General features: G+C 41.4%; 1 protein-coding gene across 7 annotated transcripts in view; it reads right to left on the reverse strand.

The window, feature by feature from the left end:
- The window catches only part of LOC112154554 (SRC kinase signaling inhibitor 1), a 140,045-nt gene that overhangs the window by 36,469 nt on the left and 77,246 nt on the right, over nt 1-26,330 (reverse strand). For all 7 annotated transcript variants that reach the window (XM_036217218.1, XM_036217220.1, XM_024285577.2 and 4 more), the window contains 3 exons: nt 17,237-17,438; nt 12,770-12,899; nt 10,165-10,336 (listed from right to left, as the gene is read on the reverse strand). In XM_036217218.1, coding sequence (XP_036073111.1) covers nt 10,165-10,336; nt 12,770-12,899; nt 17,237-17,438 — 504 coding nt within the window. The remainder of the gene's footprint in view (nt 1-10,164; nt 10,337-12,769; nt 12,900-17,236; nt 17,439-26,330) is intronic.

A 26,330-nucleotide genomic window follows, 5' to 3' on the forward strand; every position in this document is an offset into this window, starting at 1 on the left:
TAAACCACCTGGTGGATCCTGAATGGAGCTGCTATAAACAAAGCAGCGGCGCTGCTGCAGCTCGCCGTTCCTCCACGGGTTGGATCAAACACGGACAGCATATTTGTGATATGGGATTTTACTTTCAGTTTCTATTCAAATATGTGAGACCAACTTAAAAAATCCCATCTTGGACACAACTGAACCACGAGCGGGCAATGCAATAACGCGCTGCACCTGTGACATCCAGTCAACATGAATTTCAGTCACTTTTTCTGCTCGTCACATATAAATACATACAAAAACATCAGCCTAAAAAAAAACCTACTGGTGAAAGTGCAGGCTGTCTGACTGTGTACTGCATCCTTCTTCAACAGTAACACCTTACAAAACTCTGATTCTTTCTCCGTCCAGTTGAAAAATGTTTCTTTTTCCACAAATAATCGAATATTTATTGAGGTTTCTGTGACCAATACATCCAATTCATTTTTCCTCAGATTCCTAGGGAAAATAATGAAAGCTAACATCAGTCTGGCCTTTCACTGAATTACAATCCTTTACAGCACAGAAGTGGGACGTTATATTATCTTCTCCGGTGACGTAAGCAAGTCTCAGGAATTCAGAGTTTTTCTCGGGCACTTTGAGTGACAGGTTTAAAAGGAGAAATACCCAGAAATGCAAACACAAAATTATTTATTTTTGTATTTTTTGTCTTTCTGAAGAAAAAGTCACAGAAGTCAGTCTGACAGAAGACATCTACTGAACTCTAAAAACTCTGAAGCTATGTTCATGTTAGCCCCACTTTGCTCTTGACTCTACAAACCGAAATGACTGAACAGTCTTACATTAAAACATGGAAGTAACGAGCATAAAGCTCTTTGGACGAGAGGTGAAATGTTCCAAAGAAATAATACTTTAAGTCAAGGTACCACGACTCAGCTTCATGACATCACCTGCATGACTGAGATACTTTATAGAAAATCTGTGCTTTAAAATGAAAAATTGAAACATCTGTCACTATGAAGAGATGATATTGATGAAAAAATGAAAAGCACTTATTTTCAGTTTTTTTATGTATTTTTATATCGGTGTCATTTTTATAGGCTAAAGTATAAATGCTATTCTAAAACATTGTTCAGACCCTAACCTTGAGATGTGTGTAGCTACAGATTATATGAATATTTTCAAAATCAAGCACACATTTTTAGTTATTTCACAATAAACGCCATTTCTGTGTTTTTCACAATATTCAGCCTTTTTTAATCTGTAAAAATGCATTTTGGCCATCAAAAAATATTCAAGCAAAAAGGTGGGTTGGCTTAGCTAATCTAGACACAGAAAATGCAAAAATAAATCAGGAGACAGGAAAGTCTGATTTGAGGAGTGGGATGAGAAGTGCTTCATCCAGAGGAGGAACACTGCACAAAAACTTTCTGTAGCTGTAGTGCACGCTTTGAATAATGTATCTGAGTAAAAAAGGAAGGGACTAAAAAAGAATCTGTTCATCAGTGAAGGATAAAATTAAGAGATTGATGAGAAGCTCATTCTTCACTGATGAAAGAAAAAAAATGCTGTTTATAAAGTTCTACCTCAATTCTGCCAGATGCTGCCGGGGGTTCATGTGCTGTTCTAGATGTCATGGTGGTGGTGGTGGTGGTGGGGGGGGGGCTTCTAGTTTTCATAATTATAGACTATTAAACTAACAGATCATAGAGGTACACAGGAGTCCTTGAGGACATGGATGAGCCAGAAGACAGTGAAGGTGGAGGAGGAACTAAGGATCAGCTTTGAGCTCCTTCTTGTTTCTGTGGAGATGGACAGACTGACAGATGAGGTTAGACAGGAATCTCTGAGGATCTGATGTTTGTAGATGATATTGTGATGTGTAGTGAGAGCAGGTGGAGGAACATCTAGAGAGGTGGAGGTTTTCTGACAGTCTGAAATGAAAATGATAAAAAACTTGATTCATCTTTTAAACCCCACGCCCCTGAAAAATAGGAGTGGCCTTGATTTTACAATGGAGCTAGCTCTAAATGCTACAAAACACTTATATAGGTTATAGTCTAAATGCTTCTCAGTGTCTAATGACAATATGTCTTATCAGAAGTGAGATCTACTGTAATAGCCGCCTGCATAATTCATGTGCATGTGACGTGTGTAGATCTTACGCTGCTCTATTTTAGCAGCAGGGCGAGTCAACTGTCCCACCAGTTGCTGAGAGCTCCGTTTGCGCGCTGCCACACTCACGCGTGAACTTACAGCCTCAAGCTAACATTAGCGGTGCAAAAATAACAACCAGAAATATTTGATCAATCCAGTCGTACAGGTTTGAGCCAGAATCGCGATTTACAACAACACGAGTGTTGAACGCTCATCAGGTGGTCACACCTGAACATGAGCGGCAGGGTTCAGCAGGGGAGAGACTCCTATTGCCAGTATGCACTCATGGTGCCGGCATGTTTATGCATTCAAACCACAACATGAGAAACTAAAAAAAGAAAGATAAATCAAGGAAAATACTTCCTTAACTTCATTATTTTTTTTAACTTGTCCTGCCCAACACCTGAGCAAACAGATGCGGGCTGAGAGCCTTGGGCAGATTTTACCGTCACAACAGGGTTATTGATCTTATGACACGCAAGGTGTATATTTGTATAAAGCCCTTTTGTATTTTATGCTAAACTAATTCATATTAATTATGTTTGTATCTCTTTTTTTCCTTTTCTGTTGGAAAAGGAAAAGAAGAGGATTGAGATGTGTGTGTTGGGGGGGCAAAATAGTCTTCACATGTAAACTAGTCAAAATGTACACAAAACAAATGCAGTTCACACACACTTGATCATACAAACCAACACAAATAAAGCCTTTCATTCTGTCAAGCATACTATTAGTGCAAAGGTGAGCTGACACCTGTGCTCAGGTGAGTGTTTGTGTTTTGCAGAGGTGGGTGGTTGATCAGCTAGTAAAATATTTGTATGAACAGTAGAATAAACAGGTGTACCTGATAAAGTGTTTAGTGACCGTATGTGCATCAAACATGTAAGGATTTATCTTGGAGTGAAAGCAGGTACTGGTCTGGATGGTGGCCTGAATCCGAGCGAGTTACACAGGGAGAGTTCTGCTGCAGCTGCTGATGCTACAAATGCAGGAAGAAAACTGGCTCTGAGGTCTGACTTTATACACCTGCTGCTTAATAAATCTACAGTTTTAAAAGCATCTTGTTTGGTTGGTTTTCTATTAAAAATGTCATCTTTTATCAACACTTTTCTCTTATTTTGCTTTATCCCTGTCTTCAGTGGGTTTCAGAAGCAGTGGTTGTTCTCACAGCTCCCAGTTTCATGACTGACATGAATAACTCTAATTTGCCTATCCTCCTTTAACGCTGTTTCTGTTGTGCTTGATAGCTTATTGATGAGCCAAGCATGAAAAATGTCTTTCAGGAATGCTCCCAAAATGTCAGAGAGAAAAGCAGCAGCACATAAAGAAACCAGCAGGAGAAATGTTGGAGGCTACCAGACAGGAGAAATAGATTAAGCAAGCAAACACAAAAGAAGACAACTCTAAGTGCTCATGACGCACAAAACCATCTCCAGGAGACAATGCAAATTGAAAAGCCAATAAATCCACACAATAACCCAAAAGAGCCCTGCAACAACAGTCTGTGGACAGACCCATGTCAGGCTTCAATGCAATTTTCCTCGGACTTGTATCTTAGCAACAGCCTTGCATCAGCAACATCCTTTAACCTTCCAGACCTCCCAACCTCTGACGTGTCTGTTGAAGATGTCCACTGGAAACTTCACTTCGTTCCATAAAAGCACTTTCATTCCATTTATAAATTTGTAACCAAACCAGATTTTCAGTTGTTCAAGTTCTTCAAATGCCCACAGGCAGCTGGTTTTAGAAGGGACCAATTTTTCTTTCATCTTCTTGACCGCTTTGTCCCTTTCGGGTCGCGGGGTGCCAGAGCCTAACCCGGCTACTGATGGGTGAAGGCGGGGTTCACCCTGGACAGGTCGCCAGTCTGTCGCAGGGACTCCTGGTTAAAACTTTTTTCTGTTAAAAACATGTTTGATGTTTGTTAGAGGGTAAGGATCTTTAAAATTAGCTCTTTTTGTTTGAAAGGAGCTTAATTTTGTCCATATTATCCCATTTCTGTATAATTCTAGTGTATACTTTGTACATTGAGATTTTTATTTTGTATACTTTTTTGTAAGCTGCTGAAAACCTAATATCCCCAAGGGTGCCGTCCCAAAGGGATCAATAAAGCTAAGTCTAAGTCTAAAGAGGGGTGTGTTTCTTAATGGCAGGTGAGCAGGTGGGTAACCCATTTTCAGAACACTATTGTGTTAGGTAGCGTAAACTCCAGTCAGTATGCCTGACATGGTTTCACACAGCCTGTGACACACTCACAACCCAGTGCTCACCTTGGTGACATGAGAAGCAGCTACTGCGCTCCTCACACACATCACTCTCAAGGTAAGCCTCCAGGCTCGATAAAGTCATAAAACGCTCGGAAGATTTCAGAGGCGAGTTGAAGATTGGAAAAGATCCTGTGGGAACAGCTGACCTCCAGAACATTTGCGGGCAGCTGCAAATCATGCACAGCAGCAAGCTGGAACGCAATCACACAACGAGGCATGTAAACAAAAAGCCCAGGGCTGTTTGTCTGCAAAACCAAATGTGTCAAAAGACGAGAAAAAAAAAACACCTGGGAGTCAACAGCATTCACTTCATTTAAGCTGTTTAACATGCAGATCGGTTTTTCACTAAGTGAGCCCGACATATGTCCGCCTTTCTGTAATTTAATTGATTTACCTCAAAATGTATTTCCTCCTGTAAAAGCAGCCTTCTGGGACATTTTAATTACAGATTTGTAATTTCTTCTATCAAAGTGTAATTAAGAAAACCCGTGCTTTCACAGAGAAAAAACAACTAAATAAAAATAAATAAATAAAACTAATGAAAAGGTTTGAATTAGTCCAGCTGTAAATAAATGGAAAAAATAAAACATCCAAACCAAGCTAGCGGCACAGTTTGATTTCCCAGAGTTAAAACTTTCTGAGGCTCTTACTGGAAGTTCCTGAACAAGACATTTGCTTCTCAGGTTCATGATCATCATTCCCTCCATTTCACCGTAGTGATCAGATCTGAAGAGATGCCATGACGTGACGCCGTGGTGTCCACTGAACGACAATCATTGACTGTACTTTTTCTTTCCTGATCATTTTCATTTGCTATGAAGGAGTGGTTCTATAATGACCACAGACATCTTCGTCTTTGTGTGTTCTGGCTGATGTTGTGGTGAATGCCGACAGTGTTGTCACTCCAGTGGCAACATGAGACGGCGTCTACAGCCCACACAAGTGGCCCAGGTAGTGCAGCTCATCCACGGCGCATCAATGTCAGCTATGGCTAGAAGGTTTGCTGTGTTTGTCAGCGTAGTGTCCAGGAGGTGCCATCAGGAGTCAAGCCAGTACATCAGGAGATGTGGAGGAGGCCGTAGGAGGGCAACAACCCCGCATCAGGACCACTACCTCCTCTTTTGTGGAGAAACAGGAGGACCACTGCCAGAGCCCTGCAATATGACCTCCAGTAGACTACTAATGTGCAAGGCCTTAACAGGGCATCTCCTGATTTCTCGCAGAGATGCCCCGTCACCCTCCCACCAGCGGCCCTACATGTCTATGGTGCGGTTAAAATTGGCGGGAGGGGCACTGAAAGGACATCGACTGTTTGCTGGCAGTGATGTCCAAGCACCCCCCCACCAAGGGTCCTAAATGTCTACGGTGCAAATAAAATCGAGGGGAGGGGCAAATCCATGCAGCGGCCACAGGAGGAGGGCCACTGGCAGGTAGTCCACCCCCCGCAGCGCACTGCAATACAGACACCCTCCCCTTCTCCCTATTGCATGTTTGTATGAGGAAGGGGATATGTTGGGGTCAGTTGGCAGACTGTAAACAAACAGGATCCTCTCAGTGCATCTGGATAGCTAGTAACCAACGTTGTGCAGCATAGGATAAAACTTTTACCAAAGTTTTGCTTTTCATATAAAATCTGTTCATTCTGTTGGTAGAGTTGAACAAATAAGACGTCTTCAGGTCAAAAGGATGTGAAAACATGCATAGTTTATCATGTATGTGAACCTCAGACATCAAATCTATATTTAACTAATCTCAATTAAATAAATCCTGATGAAGTAATCCTTACTTTAACAAAAATGCTATTTTATTTTTCTTTTATTTATTTATTGTTTGTTCTTTCCCCTCTTTGTCCTCAGCAGTCTTACTCTGCTGGGTTTTGTTATTTTAGTTTGGATCTTGGTAGTCTTAGTTTTCAGGCTTTGTTTATTTGTTTTCTTTAGGTAGTTTTAGTTAGAGGGAGATGCTGATTCTGACAGTCGACATGGCTGGGTCAGCAGTCTCTCTGACTTTGTTTGTCCAAAGAGTTACTGTGGAGAGATAAAAGAGACACACGTGGATCTGGAGCTGCAGGTTGAAGACTGCTGGTTTAAGTAAATGACATTGAAGGTGTGCTCTGACACAAAGGGCTTCAGCACTTTTGTCTGGTACGTTGCATAGTTTTTCAACTCAACAATGCATTAAAACATCAATATGACTGCAAAAGAGTTTGTATCTTTTCATCTGTTGGAATGATTTTATGCTTTATCATGAAACCCTTTTGACAGTTTCCATTTACATTTGCTCAAGTTTATTCATTTAAATAGATAGTCTCACAGCTGGAATGTAAAATAAATAAAATTACATAACATTTTAAAAACTGGGTGGAAAAATAGCAAAAAATAAATACATAAATACATATTTTAGACGGGGTACATCGCATGGTGTTAGTGTGATCCATGGGGAGAAGGTGGAGATTGTCGAGACCTACAAATATTTGGGCACTGTATTCGACAACAAACTGAAATTTCACCTGAACACAGACGCTATTGTGAAGCGTGGGCAGCAGAGAATTTACCTGCTGAGGAACCTGAACTCTTTTAATGTGAACCAAACCATTCTTAATACTTTTTATTGTTCTTTTATAGAGAGTATTTTAACATTTTCATTTATTTGCTGGTTTTATGGTCTGTCTTTGAAAGACAAAAACAAACTTCAGGGTATTGTCAATAGCTGCTCTAAAATAATTGGTGTTAGACTGAGGGACCTTCCCTCTCTGTGGAAGGTACAGGTGCTGAAGAAAGCCAAGAGCATCCTGGGACAGCCCCAGCATCCTCTGACTCCTGACTTTGTTTTGATGCCTTCAGGGCGTCGATTTTATGCTCCGGCACGAAAAACCAACTGTTTTTCGCAGTCTTTTGTGCCCTCAGCAATTACGTTGTTGAACTTAGATAAAAATGTTTTTTTAGATTATTGCTGAGATGATGTATTGCTGTATGCTGATGTTACGGAGCTGAGGAGCACTCATTTAACTATGATGGTCTGACACATTGGTGTGACTGTGTTGTGTGTGTGAGAAACTGCACTGGTAGTCTACAAATGAATTGCCCTCTGGGACCAATAAAGTTTTTCTGATTTTCTGATTCTGATTCTAAAACACTATAAGGAAATCAATCAAAAGAGGTTCAAAATGTGTTGCATTTTTGACACAAACTTTCCGGAATAGATGGAATTCTCACTTGTGTTTCTTAATAAGAAGAGTCCTCCGCTCTCTGTGATCTTGTTAAAGGTCTGACTCTTCTTCAGCCATACAAGTGGGTCGACTGAAGCTGCCATCAGGAGTGAAGCTTCACTTCAGTCAGGAACAAACTGTTCTCAACAGCAGATCACTGCTTGCATGTTGTTTGACAAGGAGCACATGGGTCAAGGAGCATCCACAGTGAGTTTGACAGCTGATACTGTAAGGATGTGAGTGTCCGCCCGGCTGGAAGTCCTTAAAGCGGATTTGGATAACTGGTTGTGTGGGTGCATGGCAGGAATAAATAACAGTGAAGCCACTTCCATGGAGCACATCACAGATTACAGCAGGAGATGCACGATGCTTTGAGGATCCTTCAGCCACTAATTCCATCTAAGCTTCTTTTGATATCTTCAATCACGAAGTTCAAACACTTCACCTGAAGAGTTTTTACTCGGTGTGATAGCTAATGAAAATCAACCTGCAGGGATCCCGGACAGGACCCTTCATGACTGTACACACTGGTTCTCTGAGGTTCTGACAGACTGTTCCAGGCTGCTGTTCCTCCTTATCTCATGCTAAAGAATACCCAGCTTCAACAATTACCTTCCTGTGGGTAACATAATCAGTGAGTAATGAAGTGCTTGATTGGCTTGTATTGACACAAGAGATATAATCACCTAATGTTAGTTTTCTCTGTGATCCATGAAACCTCACCACTTCCAAAACAAAAACCTAACTTTTCTTGCTTCTTCTGGCCCAGTTTGTAGTACCATGGTTTCTCAAACACACATGAAAATCTGCCACCTTCTCTGATTTGGGATCTTCAGTAAACAGGCCACAGTCTCAGCAATAACTTCTCCAACTCTGTTTCCCTACATGGCGGTCCTCTCAGCCTCCTGCTGTATGTTCTGCCAATCTCCCCATGAAAACAACACTATATATGAGGACTTTACGGAACAGGCTCACAGATGGAACCAATCAGCAGTCTGGTAAAAGGATCTACAAAGAGTTGTCTTCCATGTTGCTGAAACAGAGCAGACTCTGTTCTCCATCAACACCTGTACCTCTGGAGAAAACTCAGAAAAGGCTGAACTCTAACATTTTCTTTTTTCCTGTGAGGTGAAGAGGTCCCTGATGCGGGGGACAGGAAGTGCTGTGGTAGGAAAGAAGGGGCTGCAGGGTGGTTCCGTCTTTACAAAGGACTGCTGGAGACAACTTGACATTTACATCAGCAGATGCACAATGCAGGAAACTGCCCACCTACCGCATAAACGTTTGCCACCCCTTCAAGCAGTGAGTGGTTTCTGCACATAGCAGGGACCACAAGCACAGCTGTCAGACTGATGAACAGCTTTTTCTATTGTGTTGAAGAGCGTTCAGTTAGAATATAAGCTGCTTTTGTGTTGTTAATGTCATCTAGTTAATGTTTCTTCCTCTGATGGGATGTTTTCCTACATCTATTGTTGTTTTTTAAATCTCTTATATTTTAGGATTCACGTTATTAAACTACAGTATCTAATTTATTTAAATTATTACCTTTTCTTTTTATTTAAAAATGTGTCTTCTTTCATAGACTGGTATCTCTCGGCTACATTTTGTTCTGACAATGTGCTGTGCTTTTATCTCTTATTTAATGTCGTAGTTCCATCTCAGAAAGCCATTTAAATATATTGTTTATCACACATCATGAGCACTGTATGCCTAAATGCATTAAGTTTCAGTCACGTGGTTGGCAGATTAGTTGTTTCCATTCAAATACAACACAACAGGTCGGCGAGCAAAGCTATCATTTTAAATGTTTCCTTTTCACACATTTCTAAAGTTAAGGCCAAAGTTTCTTTAAGAATAAATCAGGAATCCTCATCCTCAGACATGGAAACGTCCAAATTTGTGATCTCTGATCACTGACAACCAGTCTGCTGGCGTTCTGCTGAGTCAGCACTGATGATGAGGAAGCACCGGTGTGAGTCCAGGCAGCTTTTCTGGAGATCACCCACATGACTTAGACTGAAAGAGAGAAAGACTTAAAGCTAAGTGGTGTTTGAACACACTGATGTGTACGGTAATGCTTCTAAACAGAATCAACATCTGCTTTGAAAAAGGATTCTGGGACAGAAAGGGGCAGGCACCTGCAACAACTTCAAACCTTCAATCATTTTCTTTCTTTTTCTTTTTTTCTTTTCACACCACTCTCTTTAGAGCTGACCAAATGGATATTTTCAAATATCCCTTTCTGTGATTTTGCTCCATTGTGCTGATGTAAGTATTTAGTTATTCAGAGACTGATCAGCTGGTTAGTCCATCTGCATTCACGCTTCAAAGAACCGCACCAGGATTCACTTGCATTTAAACCAAGAACTCTATTTTCTGGTGGGATCAAATTCCATTGATTGGTCCTCAGCACAAATAAAGAAGTCGTCTTCCTTGGATCAGAGTTCAGATCAGCTTTCACAGAAGCCAAGCAAAGCAGTAAACAAACACTGGTGCTGACCAAACAGTGAAAATAACACCCCACCCCTTTGTGTAGTGTTGGTACACACTTACCCGTAGGTCTCCATTGGCCAGGTGTGGGTTGTGGTGTCCGGGGTATGTGCCATAGATGGGCTCTTTGCAGTAAATTTTGATGACACAGCGGTCCTGTACATCCCGCGGGTCCTCCAGCTCATAGAAGACATTACGAGTCTCATCTTTGATCAGGAGAGCCGTGCTGGGGGACCTAGGCATTCGTAGTTAAAAATAATGAGAAAAAAAAAAATCAAAACTTGTTGAAAAAAAGGCCATACAAAGACTATTCCAGCAGCAAATACCTGCTGCAGATCTTTGGTAGATTTGTTTCATTACATTTGGGAACATTAATAAAATAAGATGAATATCAAATGTGTTTGCATGTTTTCCAGACATGTCAGTTAAATAAAAGTTCCATCACACGCACCGCAGTGTGTGAAATATACTCTCCGCAATTGACCCCTCCCCTGGGGGAGTGGTGAGCTGCAGACACAGCCGCACTCGAGAACCATTTGGTGGTTTAACCCCCCAATGTTAAGCAGGGAGGCACTGGGTCCATTTTACGGTCTCTGGTATGAATCGGCCGGGATTTGAACCCACGACCTTCTAGTCTCAGGGCGGACACTTTACCACAAGGACACTGACATTGTTTTTGTTGAGGTACAGTGGCCCGCCTCTAGCTGCAGGTTCAATTCTCTCTCTTGGTTAAGACCCTGAACCCCACGCTGCTCCTGGTGACCGGGTCAGCAACTAGCATGACAGTTCTCCTGCTAGCGCAGCATGGAGGTGTGTGAGAGAGTAGAGCACACAGGGCAACAACAGGAAATAGAAACGTGCTGTAGGTCTGCTTTTCTGAAAAGGATTTTTCAGCGATTCAACCCCACACCCCCTTCCAAGGAACCTGATATGATCTTGTTTTGAAGTTCACATTATGAGGATGTTTATTTCCAATGATGTGATAAATATGTAACCAGGCCACATGAGCATTCTGGGCAGTGACCTCCATGCAGCAGGTTTGGTTTTGTGCTATAGGATCCATACCGGAGTGACCACTGACGTCATTGTGGTGCAACCCTTGGAACTGCTAACTCAAACTGATTTATGAGACACCTTGTTGCGCGGCAGAATGTGAAAATGAGAAAACAATCTTCATTGGCTTTGTCACTTTAATTATGTCACAGAATGAGCGGTGTTGAAGATTACAATGAAAAAGCTGTCTGGAGAATTAGCTTTTTTATTTTATTTTAGAGACAAGTAATGCAGTTACATTGTGAAAATGAAAAAGCATTTCCAGTATTGACTTTTATTTTCAATTATGAGTCAGAGACGCTGCCATAACTGTGGACCGTGATGAACCTGAAACTGGCTAAGAACAACTCAGAACAAGACCAGAAACAACCAAACTAAACTATCTACAATCCGCACAGCAGATTCTTGAGGTCAGGAATTATTAGCTATACTGTTACTGATGTGTACTGCCTGCTGTTTGTTGCACAACTACTGAAATATTTGAATTTAAATACACTATTATTCAATTAATTCAATACAAAATAATTCACAGGACACGTCTCATTCAACATAAAATGTTCAAAATAAACCTAATCTTGACAGATTAACATACACAGTGCAGTCTGGGCTGCTGTTGTATGCCATCTGGAAGTTTCCCCCAGTTTACTCTCTCTGGGTCAATGTCACTGAGAAACACTAAAAAATTCTAAGTTGTAAGATCTTTATGTCTTCCACACTTTGTGTGCTTGGAAATACAACTGAAGTAATAAACCTCCAAATAAAATACAAATCCCCAGTATAATATCTCTGGCTATCGCTAAGAAGACTATTCTCATCAATCCCATTACTGCAAACCATTGGTCCAATCTTCCTATACAACACATTCATTTTGAAAAAAGTATGTCCGCTAAAAGACATACTATATCAGTTTTCAAAAACACTTGGACTCTTTTCATTAATAACTTTAAATGATGTATTCTAGAATCCTCCTAAAATTCTTATGTTCTTACATTAAAATGTGGTAATGCACTTAATGCATGGGACATATTCTATGTGGTCTGTTGGGTCTAAATGGTTTGTATGTACGTGTATGTCTGTATAACATATTCAGAGGAAAAATGGGAAGAAAGAAGGGATAGATTATAAATTATTGTGATAGTTATTTATTGATATCCATCCGTTCATTGATTGATTTGGTACACTTTTTTATACATACATATTTATGTCTCCCTGTTTTATTGCTTTTGTTAGTTTGTTGTACTGTTTGTTAAATAAAGAACGTTCAAATACAATACTCCATTTGATCTTTCCTAAACTTTGACGGCCCTCAACAGGGAGGCTAACTCGGACGGCGGTGTAGCTGAAGTCACTCCTGGGGGGCCGCTGTTAGACAGCAGAGCGGGTTGGAGTTAGCCTGGTGCAGTGCTTAGAGCAGCTAATGAGGCACGGACATGCAAGCATTTATTCTTATATTGTCTCTAAAAATAGGAGAGTCATTCTCAGCATTTTTCCTTCTTGACTTTAAAACTAAATGATTATGGTAAAAAAAAAGTGCACTATTGCAAAAGATTGCCTCAATAAAAGCAGGCTGATAAAGAATCTGTGTGCACAGTAAGCCAAACTCCTAGTGTCTTACCTAAGCATGGCCATGGTGAGTCTCTGGGGGAACATGTGCACGATGAGTGCTCTTAGGGTATCCAGGCTGGTCAGCTCATGGGTCAGGTGCACCCGCCGAGTCTCCTCCCCGAGCTGGAGGAACAAGATCCCTGCATTGATAGATGGGGAGGAAAAAGGAAGAGGGTGCAAGATGAAAGATCAATGAAGTTTCTATTTGAGAAATGTTGTTTCAACATGCAGGAGAAGCAGCAAAGACTCTGTTTTATTTCTGTTCAGAGCAAGCGTCCTCTTCTCTCCATCTTATACTCCAAGCAAGTAAATGATAAATGTGGAGAGACACAGCTAGAGCAAGATGATCCACTTAAGTAATGAACATTACATTAAAAAGAAAATCTGAACCATTTTCAGCTGTACATGCAATTTACAGATTTATATTTGATGCTTTAACTCTGGTCGGGGACCTTCCTTTCAGGTTTAATAGGAACACGCCTGAGGCAAAGAGAGCAGCAGCACAGACAGCAGAATCCCTGACTGCAGGCAGGAAGACAGATTAGGGCAGTCGCAGCAAAAAAACAGATAGCTGGAGTGGAGCTGGGTAGTAAACATCAGAAGATGGAAGCAGCTAAAATTCAGTCTGAGAATTTTCAAGGAAACGCTCAGAAGAAAATCAGCTTGAGATGAAATTAACTGATCTCATAGGATGGGCTGGGAAAATATTGATAAATCAAGATATCGTGATCGGGCCATGACTCCTCATGACTCTGTGCAATGGAACTCTAGAGCATTTCAGGTAAACTTAATGGTAGACAGCAAAAAAGCTGAGCCTAATTCATCAAATCCATTTACTTATGAAACATCAGTTTAAAACAAGGTTCCTGCATGAAAAGCAAAATTATTATCTGATTCAGGCCAGATTACTTCAATGAAGGCAGAGAGTCTTCATTGTAGCGACACTAACTGCCAAGTGGTCAACAGATTCCATCAAAGGGTCTGCGTTATGATCCTCCTACTGAGCAGGCAGAAGGTGAATGTGGAGAGGAAGGATTAGGAAGAACCAGACGCAGTAGAGCGGCGCTCTCCCCACAGGACAGAAACAAAGAAAACAAACAAAATACAGGAACATCTGTAGAAAAAAAGTGAGTGTGTGGCCCTGAAACAGACTGGTGACCTGTTCAGGGTGAATCCCGCCTTCACCAACGGGAGCTGGGTTGGTTCCAGCAACCCCAGGACCTCTACCAGGAACAAAGAAGTTTTGGAAAATGGATGATCTAATATTCCTAATCTGAAGTTGTGATCTCTATAACACTAGAAGATAGTGAAGGAATGTGAGTTTTATTTGGGATGGACAGCAGATGTGTTCATTTTATACGCATTTTCCTACAGTCTCATTCAGAATAATTGGAGAATTATTGATTCTACAAACATCAAACTTCTTCTTATCATATTGGATAAGAGAAAAAGAGGGAGATTATTTTTTGTACTGATGTTAACCTAAAGAGGACTGTAAGATGACAGGTTTGCTTTTATTCAGAGGTTTTATAAGAAGAGTGGAGACGCCATGTTTGTGAGATGGCTGTTGATGCCTTCAGTCAAATGAGATAAGTGCTTTTGTGTGGTTCAGTTTACACGGGATGTCAGATTAGTCCTAACATGTCAACAAAAGTTATTTTACAAACACGGACACAGAATACAGTGATTAAAAAGAGCAGCTGTTTGCAAACTAATCAGATTTCAGAGAATCAGCAGAAAACAACATTAAAACTGTACTAATAACCAACTTTGGCTTCTTTTAAAATAACCATTTGCAAATATATAATGAAGGACGGCAGAGATAAGTCAGATCAAACATGACAGTGCTGAACAAGCTCTTCTTTTAGCTGAATTGTTGGATATTTTTAGGAATGTCTATTTTAAGTTTAAGCAAATAATCAAGAAGCTCATTCTTTTTCATCACTCGTCTAATTCCTATTAGAAAGTTAAGCTGGCAAGAGTACAAGAAAGAAAACGATCATTACAAAGAGACATCTGAAGAGGATGCATGAGGCCATCAGATCAAACACGGCCGTGTAGCTGGATGCTCGGTTAGGAAGCAGCATGGAGTGGAGGGAGTCCTGTCACTAGCTGTGTTTCCGTTACACCTTTGCGCAAAACTTTATAGAAATTCTAGGAATTTCGAAAAAAACACGGTTTTGAAATGATACTGTTTCCATTAAATCATAATTTTGCGATAAAGCACAAACCAACTCACACAATAAGTCACTAAAAACACGATGATGAATGAGAACAAGTATTTCTTTTATTTTATTTACTAAAAGGGAGCATCTGGGTGACGTCACAGCTCTGTCTTGTGCACCGATTGGGCTTTATTCTGTTCCGGTGCCAAAGCGGTTCTTTGGTTTCAGTCTTGGTTCCTAATTGGTGCCAATTTTGGTACTTCAGTAATAAAAATGTATTATTGAAACTAACCACATAGATGAGGAACCAAATACAGCAGCTTCTTAGCCTTTTCCTACCTGGAACCTAATTTCGGTGCCTAACCCTACCAGCGAGCCAGCATATCAAGTCCTGCTGCTCGGAACCGGGAGCCTGGGTGGCCACCCAGCTAGCTCTGCCAGGCCCTGGGCAGCAGAGATAGCTATGCTGTCCATCTGGTTAATGTTGCAATCTCGATCCCTCCAACTCTATGGGCTCTGTGACAGGCTAGCAACGTGTCCAGGGGGTACCCCATCTTTGCCCAACGATGACCCTACAGTCTCTGGCAACCCCGTTAAGAAAAATGGATGCAAGGTCAGTGCAACAATCCTTACTTTAAACAGCTATATTGAATCTTTATTTCTACCTTTTGAGCAAGTCACTAAAGACGTCAACTGTCCAAATCTGAGTCTGCATCAATCTCTCCAAAATCGCCCAGCAAGACCTCAAGGTACTTACAGTGGCCACGTGTGGTGCGTTCAAGAACACACTATACATGGTTTTATGAACGCACATCCAGCTGGTGGCATACACACCAGACCAGCGTCATACACACAGGTCGCAGCAGGGAGGAGGTTCTTCTTCCTTCGTGTTTTAACTCTTTATTAGTGTCAGTCTGCCACCTAAAATAGACAGAAGCTCGGTGCTCAAGGTCAAAGCGGAGCAAATTCAAGCAAACATACTTGTTTTCACAGTTTCACAGGTCCTCTAAATGTCTGTCATGGAGTCGTATTAATCCAACCAGGCACAAACTACATCTATTAAAAGTCTGCTTCTTCATCATGTTTACAACGGTTGGTACATCTGTGTTTTAAAAAGACACGATATTCTGAAATATGAGTTGCTGATTGGCCACAATTCCACGTTGTTGTAATTCAGCCTGAAAATGTTCAACCGGTTGAATTTTCAGCCTGCGCTAAATACGTTCCCAATTTGTACGTACAGCCGCGACCTGACTTAAAAACTTGCATAGCAAAAAGCGATCTTACACGTTCCAGACGTGAACGCCAAGGATTCTGGTGTGCACGCGTTTGGATTGACTTTTCATTAAAAGCGGCTGTTTGAACACGAGTTGACACGGCTGGTGTGTATGTACTTTAGAGTCTCACTCTAACACAACCAACATAAGCTAATGCTCATCAGAGATAAAGAAATGCAGAAAACAACATGGAAATTGTTCTACTTGTCCAGGAGGAATAGTTCCCGACCCTCACAAGCCCTTTACCTTTACCTGGACCACTTCTTAAGGTGTTAGAAGAATGACTAATGTCTTTTTGGCAGATGGTCCAGCACTGACCTAAACTGGAGTGGCTGCAGAAAACGTTGCTGTATTCCTCATACATGCCAACAGAAATCACAATCCTGGGTTTACAGTGAGAAATGAATTTGGAGTGATATGCACATGTTTTTTTTGTTTGTTTTTTGTCCTTTGGGTGTCTTAATATAAACCCATTTTGTAACTGGGTGGTGGGGGGAGGTGGGGGCAAAGAGAAATGCGAAATAAATGTCATAAGTAAGTTGCATGCATTGGTGATCATGCATACACGTACACACACACAATATCCACACAATTGCTAACAAATATTAAGTCTATGCAAATGTACTTTATTTATAGAGGACTTGCTTCATAAACCACAACAACTGATATTTCAGTTGACAGACAGACATTAGATCCAACATGCTTGGAGACAGACCTAAAGAGACAGTTTTTCTATTGATTTGCCCAAAAATGTTGCATTTGTAAATCAAGTTTGGTCTGCTCCAGTCACATCACGGACCCCCAAGACTTCACTTGAACTATAACGTTGCTGTATGTTTTTATTTTCTTTTGCTGGATAGCAGGTGGAGCAAAGTCATGTTGTTCTTTAGTTATCAACTTGTAAATAACATCATATTAATGCTTCCGTCTAGACACAGAACTGAAAAAGCTACACTTGCTGCTTCACGTCTCATTTTTTGAGAATACAGCAGACTGTTTGGCCGATGTGGCCCTGGAGCATCTCATGAATCTGACCTGGCGCCCGCAGCTTGGCTTGGCTAGACGAGCGGGCCAGCGGCAGGCTCTGGCGAAGCCGGTTCATCCGGTTAAAACCGATGGGAATGTCTGGCTCCGACATGGTCTCCAAGTTCTCGGCAGACGCAAAGGAAACCCTGCTGGCCTGGTCAGTGAGAGCCGGCTGTGGCGGGCTGAGTCGTGTCACACGCGGCGTACGAGACTGAAACCCAAGAAAGAGAAAAAAAACTGATCAGCTGAGAGCACAGACCAAAGCATCAAAATCTGAGACAACATCACACCAAGAAGCCAAGCAAAGAAAACACAAAACAAAAAAAAAAAAACAAAAAAACAGACATTAGGGGAAGGTAAGCTATAAAAAAATAGGCTTCTTTTTTGTTTTTATCATTGGTAAAAGTTCTGTAAATTAGAGTAAAATGAATAAAGTTAAGTCAATATTGAAGCTGAACTGAATTGATCGAAGGACTGTGAGTTAAATATGGGAACAATGTATGGTGGAAATGATGGATGGTTGATCATTTTTCCACCTTGAGATTCAGCAGCAAGCTGCTTAGATCCACTGTTAACTAACTAAACACAAATTCCCTGAGAGTAATGAGGGACAAAACAATATGTGTAGACCAGGGGTGTTAAACTCAATCACACAGGAGCCAAAATCTAAAACACACATTAAATCACGGGCCGAACAGAATAACATTTATTGAACACTCTAAAACTACATTTTTTAAACTTTAAAACCGTAATTTTTTAACATAGGTATGAATAATAAACAGACAGGAATATTATTCAGGAATAAATCAACTTAAACCTTAAATAACTTTCAATATTTTACTCTCTATAAAAATATATTTTGTCAAAACTATACAAGTTAGAAAAGAGCGCTAGATAACATCGGGGCATTAATAACAATAAAATAAAATGATCTGGAGGGCCGGATAGAATTCCCCTGAGGGGCGGATCCGGCCCCCGGGCCTTGACTTTGACACATGTTGTAAACGAAAACCAAACACGTCTTTGTCTGAACAAGACTCTGCTGGTTTTTTTTTTTAATACCAATGTTGTGCAGCATAAGATAATATGTGTTTTTAACTCACAAAAGATCAAACTTTTTACCAAAGTCTTGATTTTCATATAAAATCTGTTCATTCTGGAGGTAGAGTTGAACATACAAGACGTCTTCAGGTCAACAGGATGTAAAAACCTACAGAGTTTATCATCTATGTGAACCTCAGACATGCATTTATACATGTACCGAATCACAATTAAATAAATGCTAACTAAATAATCTTTACTTTAAAACATTGATATTTTATTATACTTTTCCTTTTTTTGTTCTTTCTCCTCTTTGTCCTCAGCTGTGTTTTGCTGGGTTTTGTTATTTTAGTTTGGGGTTGGATCTTGGTAGTCTTAGTTTACAGTCTTTGTTTATTTGTTTTCTTTATGTAGTTTTGGTTAGGGGGAGATGCTGTCTCAGAAGGTCGACATGGCTGGGTCAGCAGTCTCCATGACTTATTTTATGTTTGAACAAAGAACCTCCATGGAGAGATAAGAGCCTCATGTGGATCTGGAGCTGCAGGTTGCAGAGCCCTGGTCTATGGACCCAGACAGCCCAGAAACCTGCAGTTTCGTGACTGTCGGATAAGTAAGTGTTTACACAGGTTTAATGGGGAACTTGCATTTTAAAACAGTATATGTGTAAATCTAATGAAAAGGAATTCCAGTGCACATTTGTTTTCCTGCATGTTTACAGCTTCAGCGTTTGGTGAAGCTGGCTTGGAGGACAACGTCCGACTCAGCACCAACAGCCTCCACCTGCACTGCAGACCCCCACTGATCCTTCACCTGTCCAGTCTGAAGCACTTGTCGCAGACCTCTCATTACAGCACTGCCAGGCGCTGCTGCAGCAGGTTGGCTTTAATGAATCCTCCCTGACAGACATTTTCCAGTCCAAAGAATACAGTAATGAGCTCCCACAGTGCTATGTAAAGCCGGGGCTGATTGCCCTACGCATCTGTAGCTGGTGCTTTGTGTTTTACATTTGCTTGTGAGTGACTTCCGTAAGATGAGCTGAGAGCATGTAGTTATGATGCTCAACCATCCATGTGTGTGCAAACAAGAGAGAACCACTAAAAAGCTTGTCAACAAACATGACTGCAGCTTCACATGTAGCAGCACACAGCAACCCTCGTCAGAGATTTGCTCTTTTTACTTTCACAGAGACTCCCCTAAAGTGACTAAACCACGCGCACCTACACGCTTGTGACACAGAAGCAGCCTGACAGATCATGTGATCTGCCTCTCATATGTTTGGAGCTCTACAGTCTCAGAGTGGGCTCGTCAGCCAGGCGCTCGCCTTCTGCTTCATACCCACAAGAACCCAGCAACTGAAGGGAGAAGGAGAGCCACTGGGACTCATCAAGTTTGTGTTTAGTCAACTGTAAAGAAGAAAAGGAGCAGATGAGAGCGACAAAAAAAAGGAACACACCGGGGTGTATTTGCACTGCAGGAATTAAAGGACAAAAAGCAGACAAGTGCAACAGAGGAGGGAAAATGGAGCGTTCTTCTTTTCTAACATATTCTCTTTCCTCCCCTGACTTGCTGCAGATCTTTTTAACTCAAACCCAAAGAGAAATGTGGAGCATTGCTGTAGGTTTGATACTTCAGTTTCCACACAAAAAGTAAATAAGCCTTCCCTCAGGATTAGTCTTGCTAGAACACTTTCTCTAGTGTCTTTGATTTCAAACAGAAGTAATTCATGAGAATCACTGCCATCATGTTCCACAGTTATTGAACTTAAATATTTTGCGGATTTGAAGATGCAGCTCTACAATTTAGTAAAGTCCTGGTTAGCCTCACCAGGTGTGACTCAGTGAGGTAAATGCAAACTTAAAACACTCAAAATAATCATTTGTGCCATGCAGAGTTGTGCAAATGACTTTTAAGCTGTAGAACATTATAGATTACGTGTCACTGTTAATCATAAGTAATTTATTGAATAAGCCTCGCTGTCTCAGAATTGCATTGTTACTTATGGCTTGTATCACTTTCAAGTTCCTTTCATTATAATACCAGTAGAAGTAGAAGATGAGAGTAAAGAGGGGAAGTTCCCCAGGGCCACATTCTAAGCCCAGCTCTATTTACACTGAACACACACAACATTCAACCTACTCAGTTATTAAACTTGCTGATGGCATAGCTGTAGTGAGACTGATCACTAATATTGGTGGCATTGTGTGATAGCAAATCTGAAAAACAACACCAGAAAACCAAAGAATGCATCCAGACCCCCAGAGGCTGAGCAGTACCCGTCATCCAGACCTCCAGAGACTGAGCAGTACCCGTCATCCGGACCTCCAGAGGCTGAGCAGTACCCGTCATCCAGACCTCCAGAGACTGAGCAGTACCCGTCATCCGGACCTCCAGAGGCTGAGCAGTACCCGTCATCCAGACCTCCAGAGACTGAGCAGTACCCGTCATCCAGACCTGAACATCCTCGATGAGGAGGTTGACCGTAATACAGACATTACATTTGTGGGAGTGTATAATGCCTCATTTCCACTGAGCAGTCCAGACCAGACCACTCCTCTTTTGACCGGTTTACAATGGTCCGGGGAATTCCAGTGGGCTTTTCCAGTGAGAGTTTCAATTTAGTGTTGGACCATCAAAGCACATGTTGAGCAATACTCTAATGTTCTTCAAGGAATGTTTTACCACGCATGATCAGGAACCACTGTTCCTGACAGTGGACCTCGCCTCTGGCTCGTTTCGCGTCTCGGAGTGTGAGACGTGCCAGTGGCTCGTCTGTCCTTGTTGTGGACCTCGCCTCTGGCACGTCTCACATCCCCCAGCTGTCCCCCAGCCCATCTGGATGAAGCCCATTTGCTGACTATTTAAACATGTAGTTGTAGAGTTAGATGAGCTAATTCTTATTTAACAGTTCTGGTAAATCTCCTGTCCATCCTGGGATAGGATCTCTCCCTCATGTGGACATCCCTAAGGTTTCTTTTTTTTTCTTGACTCAGGTTTTTTTAGGAGTTTTTCCTTACCAGGAGGAAGGGTCTAAGGGCAGGGATAACCAGTTTTATTTATTCTGTTTAGTTTAGCAATCAGCTATTGATTATATACCGACCTTCTGCTTCTGTAAAATTACCCGCATGTATTGATCGATCACAGACATTCTTTGGCCGCGGGGGTCAGGTGAGACACAGATGAAAACTGGTGTGTGTGGGGGGTGGGTTCTCCGTATTTGTGGATTCGGCGTGTCTTCAGTCCCCCACCCCCGTGAATAAGGAGGAATACTGTATGTAAAGAATTTATCATTTATGCAAGAAGATTGTGGAGGTCGAAGGAGAATCCTGACGAAAAGAGAACAACACTTTTAGTTTGGATCTTGAGTCGAGAAAATCGCTGGTTGGATGCTTCCTGCTGTTGTGAAACTTTTCTACCAATCTGTGGGTTACGTCGTGTGTTAACAGAAGCTCCGCCCTCACGGGTCCATTGCATTTTTCTATGGACCTATGACCAACAGGGAGCCAGACATGGTACCAGTCGATCCTGCTTAACGGGTCCATTTTGCAATGGAAACGGTCAAAACTCCAGTTCAGCCCGGTCCAGTCCGATCAGTGGAAATGAGGCATCAGCACAACTCATATCATCAAAAAAGTTAGAGGACTAAAGAAGACACACAAGACAACCTCCAGCTCTGCTGAGAAACGCTCACAGCTGTCCAGAGGGTTCTTACTGTACAGTTAGAACAGCAGCTGCTCTGCAGCACGGTGGGAGGAGCTTCAGCAGGTCAGCAAGAGGGATCAGTAGATCATTGATTTAGCTCTCCTACATCAAGGTGAGATCTCCTTGATCTGCATCCTTTGACTGAGCAGAAGGTTAACAGAGATGATCCACCTGACGTGGCGTCAGCGGCCAGTCTGTGAAACCCAAACCAATAGGATCATCCAGTCCTCCTTCTACCTCACATCACACTCAAGTGCAATACCGTTTGTTGCATTTCTGTTTGCATTCTTTCATATTTCAGAGAAACATTTCACATAAACTTTTCATTATAATTTCAGTTCCTAACTTTCTTTTTGCCTCTGTGAGTGTGTCTGAGCTGGTGGCTCTCACATGTTCTGCTCTTGAACTTCAATCCAGACGTTTCAGAAGTAGCCAGTATTCATTATGAATAAAATGAACCCAGTAAAATCCAGTGAACAGTATTAAGTATCAGAACGTCCTCATGTGAACTGCGACCAAGCCGATGAGCAAACACAGAGTTACTTTCTCGTGCTTACCTTCAGGGATCCGTTCATAATTTCTGTTCTTTTTTCAGGCTGGTAAGACTTCCCCGCTCCGTGCTGTGTCCTCACTTCCTGAGTGCTGAATGGCTGCTCAGAGCCAGGTTTCTCAGCAGCCAACACACAGGCTGTGATTGATGAAGCAGCTGTGCCCAGCTGTCCCACCCCCCACCCCCTGCCCGGGGTTTCATGGGCATGACTGCAGTACCATCGCATTCCTGATGACCAGAGCATCCACAACTCCAGCCACCTCCCACCAAAGTCTGTTGGGAAAATTTGTGTCACATAATGTGACCCGGCATCTGCAGAGCAGTTTCTGCTGCTTGATTCAAGCCGACAGGCCTCCCGTCTCACAACAGCCTGAGGAGGGTGAGGCAGGTGGAGCAGAGCAGAGCTCCTCCAGAGCAGCGTTTAGCTGCTTTCCTTCTTTTGAAGTGCAGAGAACATGGTTTCTGCACAACCTTCGTGTTTCTTCCCCCAACAGATCCAAAGGTAGAGAAGGCTTCACTTTTGGGTAGAATCTTTGGGGAACTCCTCAGCTTGTTGTTTCAACAAACTTCTGCTGTGCCAGACAAACCTTGCAGTTTTGGCAGATGACAGCGAAGTAGCAGCAAGTGACAGTGGCGGCGTGCCGCAGCGCGGTGCCAGCCTGCGAGGGCTGCAACAGTCAGCTTCCTAAGCCGTTTCATGGTAGAAAAACACAAACACTCGAGCTGTTCTCAGTTCCAGGTTGGGAAAGTCATTTTCCACAGTCATCGTATGAACACTGGAGCAGTGAGAGCGGCGGCAGATGCACTTTTCTGAAAGTGTCAGGGACAAGCTAGCTGCTGTCCGGGACAAACACAGCAGGGAGGTGGGGGGTGACTCGCTGTGAGGGGACTGCCACATCGAAGGGAAAAATCCTGCAACTGTGTGTCATGGGGGCAACATTGGATTGGGACACCTTTGGTTTAGAGGAAGGGTCCCCAAACTACGGACCTCCTCCACACTTGCCCCCCCAACACTATCATCGACAAATAATTTATATTTATTTTTGTTTGTAAATCTGGTCGGTCGAGAACCACATAGAACGTGACTTTTTATTCCACTCTTCTGCAGTCTGAACTATGATGGAGAGGAGAGAATATTTATTGGTTTAATAGTGTGCATGCACTCACTCTATAGTGATTCACTTTTTCTTTGTTTCTTTATTATTATTATTTTGCTTCTGTTTTTTTTTTTGGACATATAGCTCTTCAGCTCTTTCAGCTATGAAAGTAGTCAGCTCTCGCAATGTTAGCTTTTTCTACTGTTTTGGCAGTTACTAAGGATTTCTAGGCTATTTAGGGGTTTAGCTGATATTTCAACTACATGCTAGCTGCTTTAGCTAAATTAGACATTTTTCCAGTTTTTTTAGGCTAATTTGGCATTTAGCTTATTTTTAAGCTACATGCTAGCTGTTTTTGCTCATTTAGAATTTTTTGAGTTTTTTATGATAATTTGGCACTTCACAAATATTTTAGCTAGCTATCAGCTTCATTGTTTTCAGCAAATAACTTCTTCGTTGTCTGGGCTATTTTAGGGTTTAGCTGATTTTCAGCTACCTGCTAGCTGTTTTAGCTCATTTCAATTTTTTTTTCATTCTTTTTCGGCTATTTTGGCACTTTGCTATATTTTAGCTAGTTGTCAGCTTCAGCGTTTTTAGCTATCAATTTAAGCATCTTCAGCTATCAGCACTAGCATCTTCAGCAGCCAAATTCAAATATTTACGTTTAGGCTGGAATTGTTACACTTTTTCTGTACAAATTCACCCCGGCTCCACATTAGAGAAGAAAACAGTTATGTGGTCCTCGCAAGACAAAGTTTAGGGACCCTTGGTTCAGAGGTTGGAGAGATGTAAGGGCAATGAGCAGAAGAATGGATAAGACTCCATGAGGGAAGGATGAAGGAAAGGAGGAATTCATGAATAAAGTGTGTGGGTGGAAGAAATGTGAAAAAAGGCAGAGGAAATGTTTATGTGAGTAATAATAAATGATTGACAGAAAGAAAGAGAATAAGAAGACCTTTTTGGCTGAGTTTCAGGTTTGACTTTGAGCTTATTTATTTAAAATAAGGGACAATGCACAAAGAACATTGATCACATTAAACACGAGAAGATGTGTTGTGTCAGGTTATAGCAAGTTTTGCTCATTTCTGCCTGTGGTCCCTGAGTATGGAAGAGTCTGTGACTCAAAAATAAAAGTAAAAGTCAATACTGGTTATTATATTTTATTTTCAAAATGTACCTGCATTATTTGTCTCTTAAATGAAATTAAAAAGCAATTATCAAAACTGCTTTTTCATTTTCTTCTCCAACACAGCTCATTCTGTAACTTAATTAAAATGATAAAGAAAATGGCATTTGACATTTCATTTTCAAAAAGTTCTTTGGTAAATATATATCAAAATTCAATCAGAAATATCAAATTTGAAAATTAAAATGGATTAACAGAAATGCTTTTTCCTTTTCACGATGTACCTGCAATGATTTTCTCTTAAATAAAATAAAATAGGAATCCTCAGACCTGCTTTTTAATTTTCTTCTTTGACACCACTCATTCTGTGACAGAATTAAATTGACAAAGCCAATTGACATTGCTTTTTCATTGTCACATTCTGCCGTACAATAAGTTTTTCAAAAATCTATAGGAGGTCTGGAACGTCCCAAGGGCGCACGACGAGGACGTCAGAGCTCCTCCAACTTTGGTTTGGTTTGTGCTGTCGAGAAGCTACATGTCGTTCTCATTAATTTATATAGAGAAAATGGGGGGAAAAGGAAGGAAGAGGAGGAAAAACAAGCTCATTTTATTTAAGAGACAAATATTGCAGGTACATTGTGAAAAGGAAAAAGCATTTCTGTTAATCCATTTTAATTTTCAAATTTGATATTTATGATTGAATTTTGGTACAAATTTTCCAAAGAACTTTTTGAAAATGAAATGTCAAATGCCATTTTCTTTATCATTTTAATTAAGTTACAGAATGAGCAGTGTTGGAGAAGGAAATGAAAAAGCAGTTTTGATAATTGCTTTTTAATTTCATTTCAGAGACAAATAATGCAGGTACATTTTGAAAATGAACTAGCATTTCCAGTATTGACTTTTATTATTGAGTCACAGACTCTTCCATACCTGAGATGAGGTGATGAGAGATTTGCTGTTACCAGCTCAGTGGCCTTGTGGTAGAGTGTCCGGCCTGAGACTGGAAGGTGGAGCGTTCAAATCCAGGCCGAGTCAGACCAAAGACTTCAAAAATGGGTCCCAGTGCCTCCCTGTTTGACACTCAGCACTAAGGAGTTGGATTGGGGATTAAACCACCAAATGGTTCCCAAGTGCAGCTGTGTCTGCAGCTCACTGCTCCCCAGTGGATGGGTCAAAAGCACAGAGCAAATTTCACGCACTGTGGTGTGTGACAACTGATGGAACTTTAACTCTCTAAACTTTAGCTATCCTTCAGAAATGGTACATGCTACTTCCTGTGATCCATTCAAGTCTGTGTCAAAAACAGACCAGCTGTTTATATTTAGAAAAGGACTTGTCGCTGCTGAGATGCTGCTGAAATGCCTCACAGGCCAGAAGGTGTGTGAATCACGAGGCCTGTCCAGAGCAAAAATCATCACAGGACCGTTTCTGGGGACTCAGCAGGCAAGCCAGCACCTCAGATGAGCTCTTCATTCTTCTATAAAACATTTCTTCTGCCAGTAAAACATCCTGGAATGAGTCATCCTAAACACTCGTCCACAAAGAAGGGACACAGAGCTGAACACAGAAATTGATGAAATCAGA

The sequence above is a fragment of the Oryzias melastigma genome, linkage group LG19 (assembly GCF_002922805.2).
Source record: "Oryzias melastigma strain HK-1 linkage group LG19, ASM292280v2, whole genome shotgun sequence".
NCBI classification, from domain to species: Eukaryota; Metazoa; Chordata; class Actinopteri; order Beloniformes; family Adrianichthyidae; genus Oryzias; species Oryzias melastigma.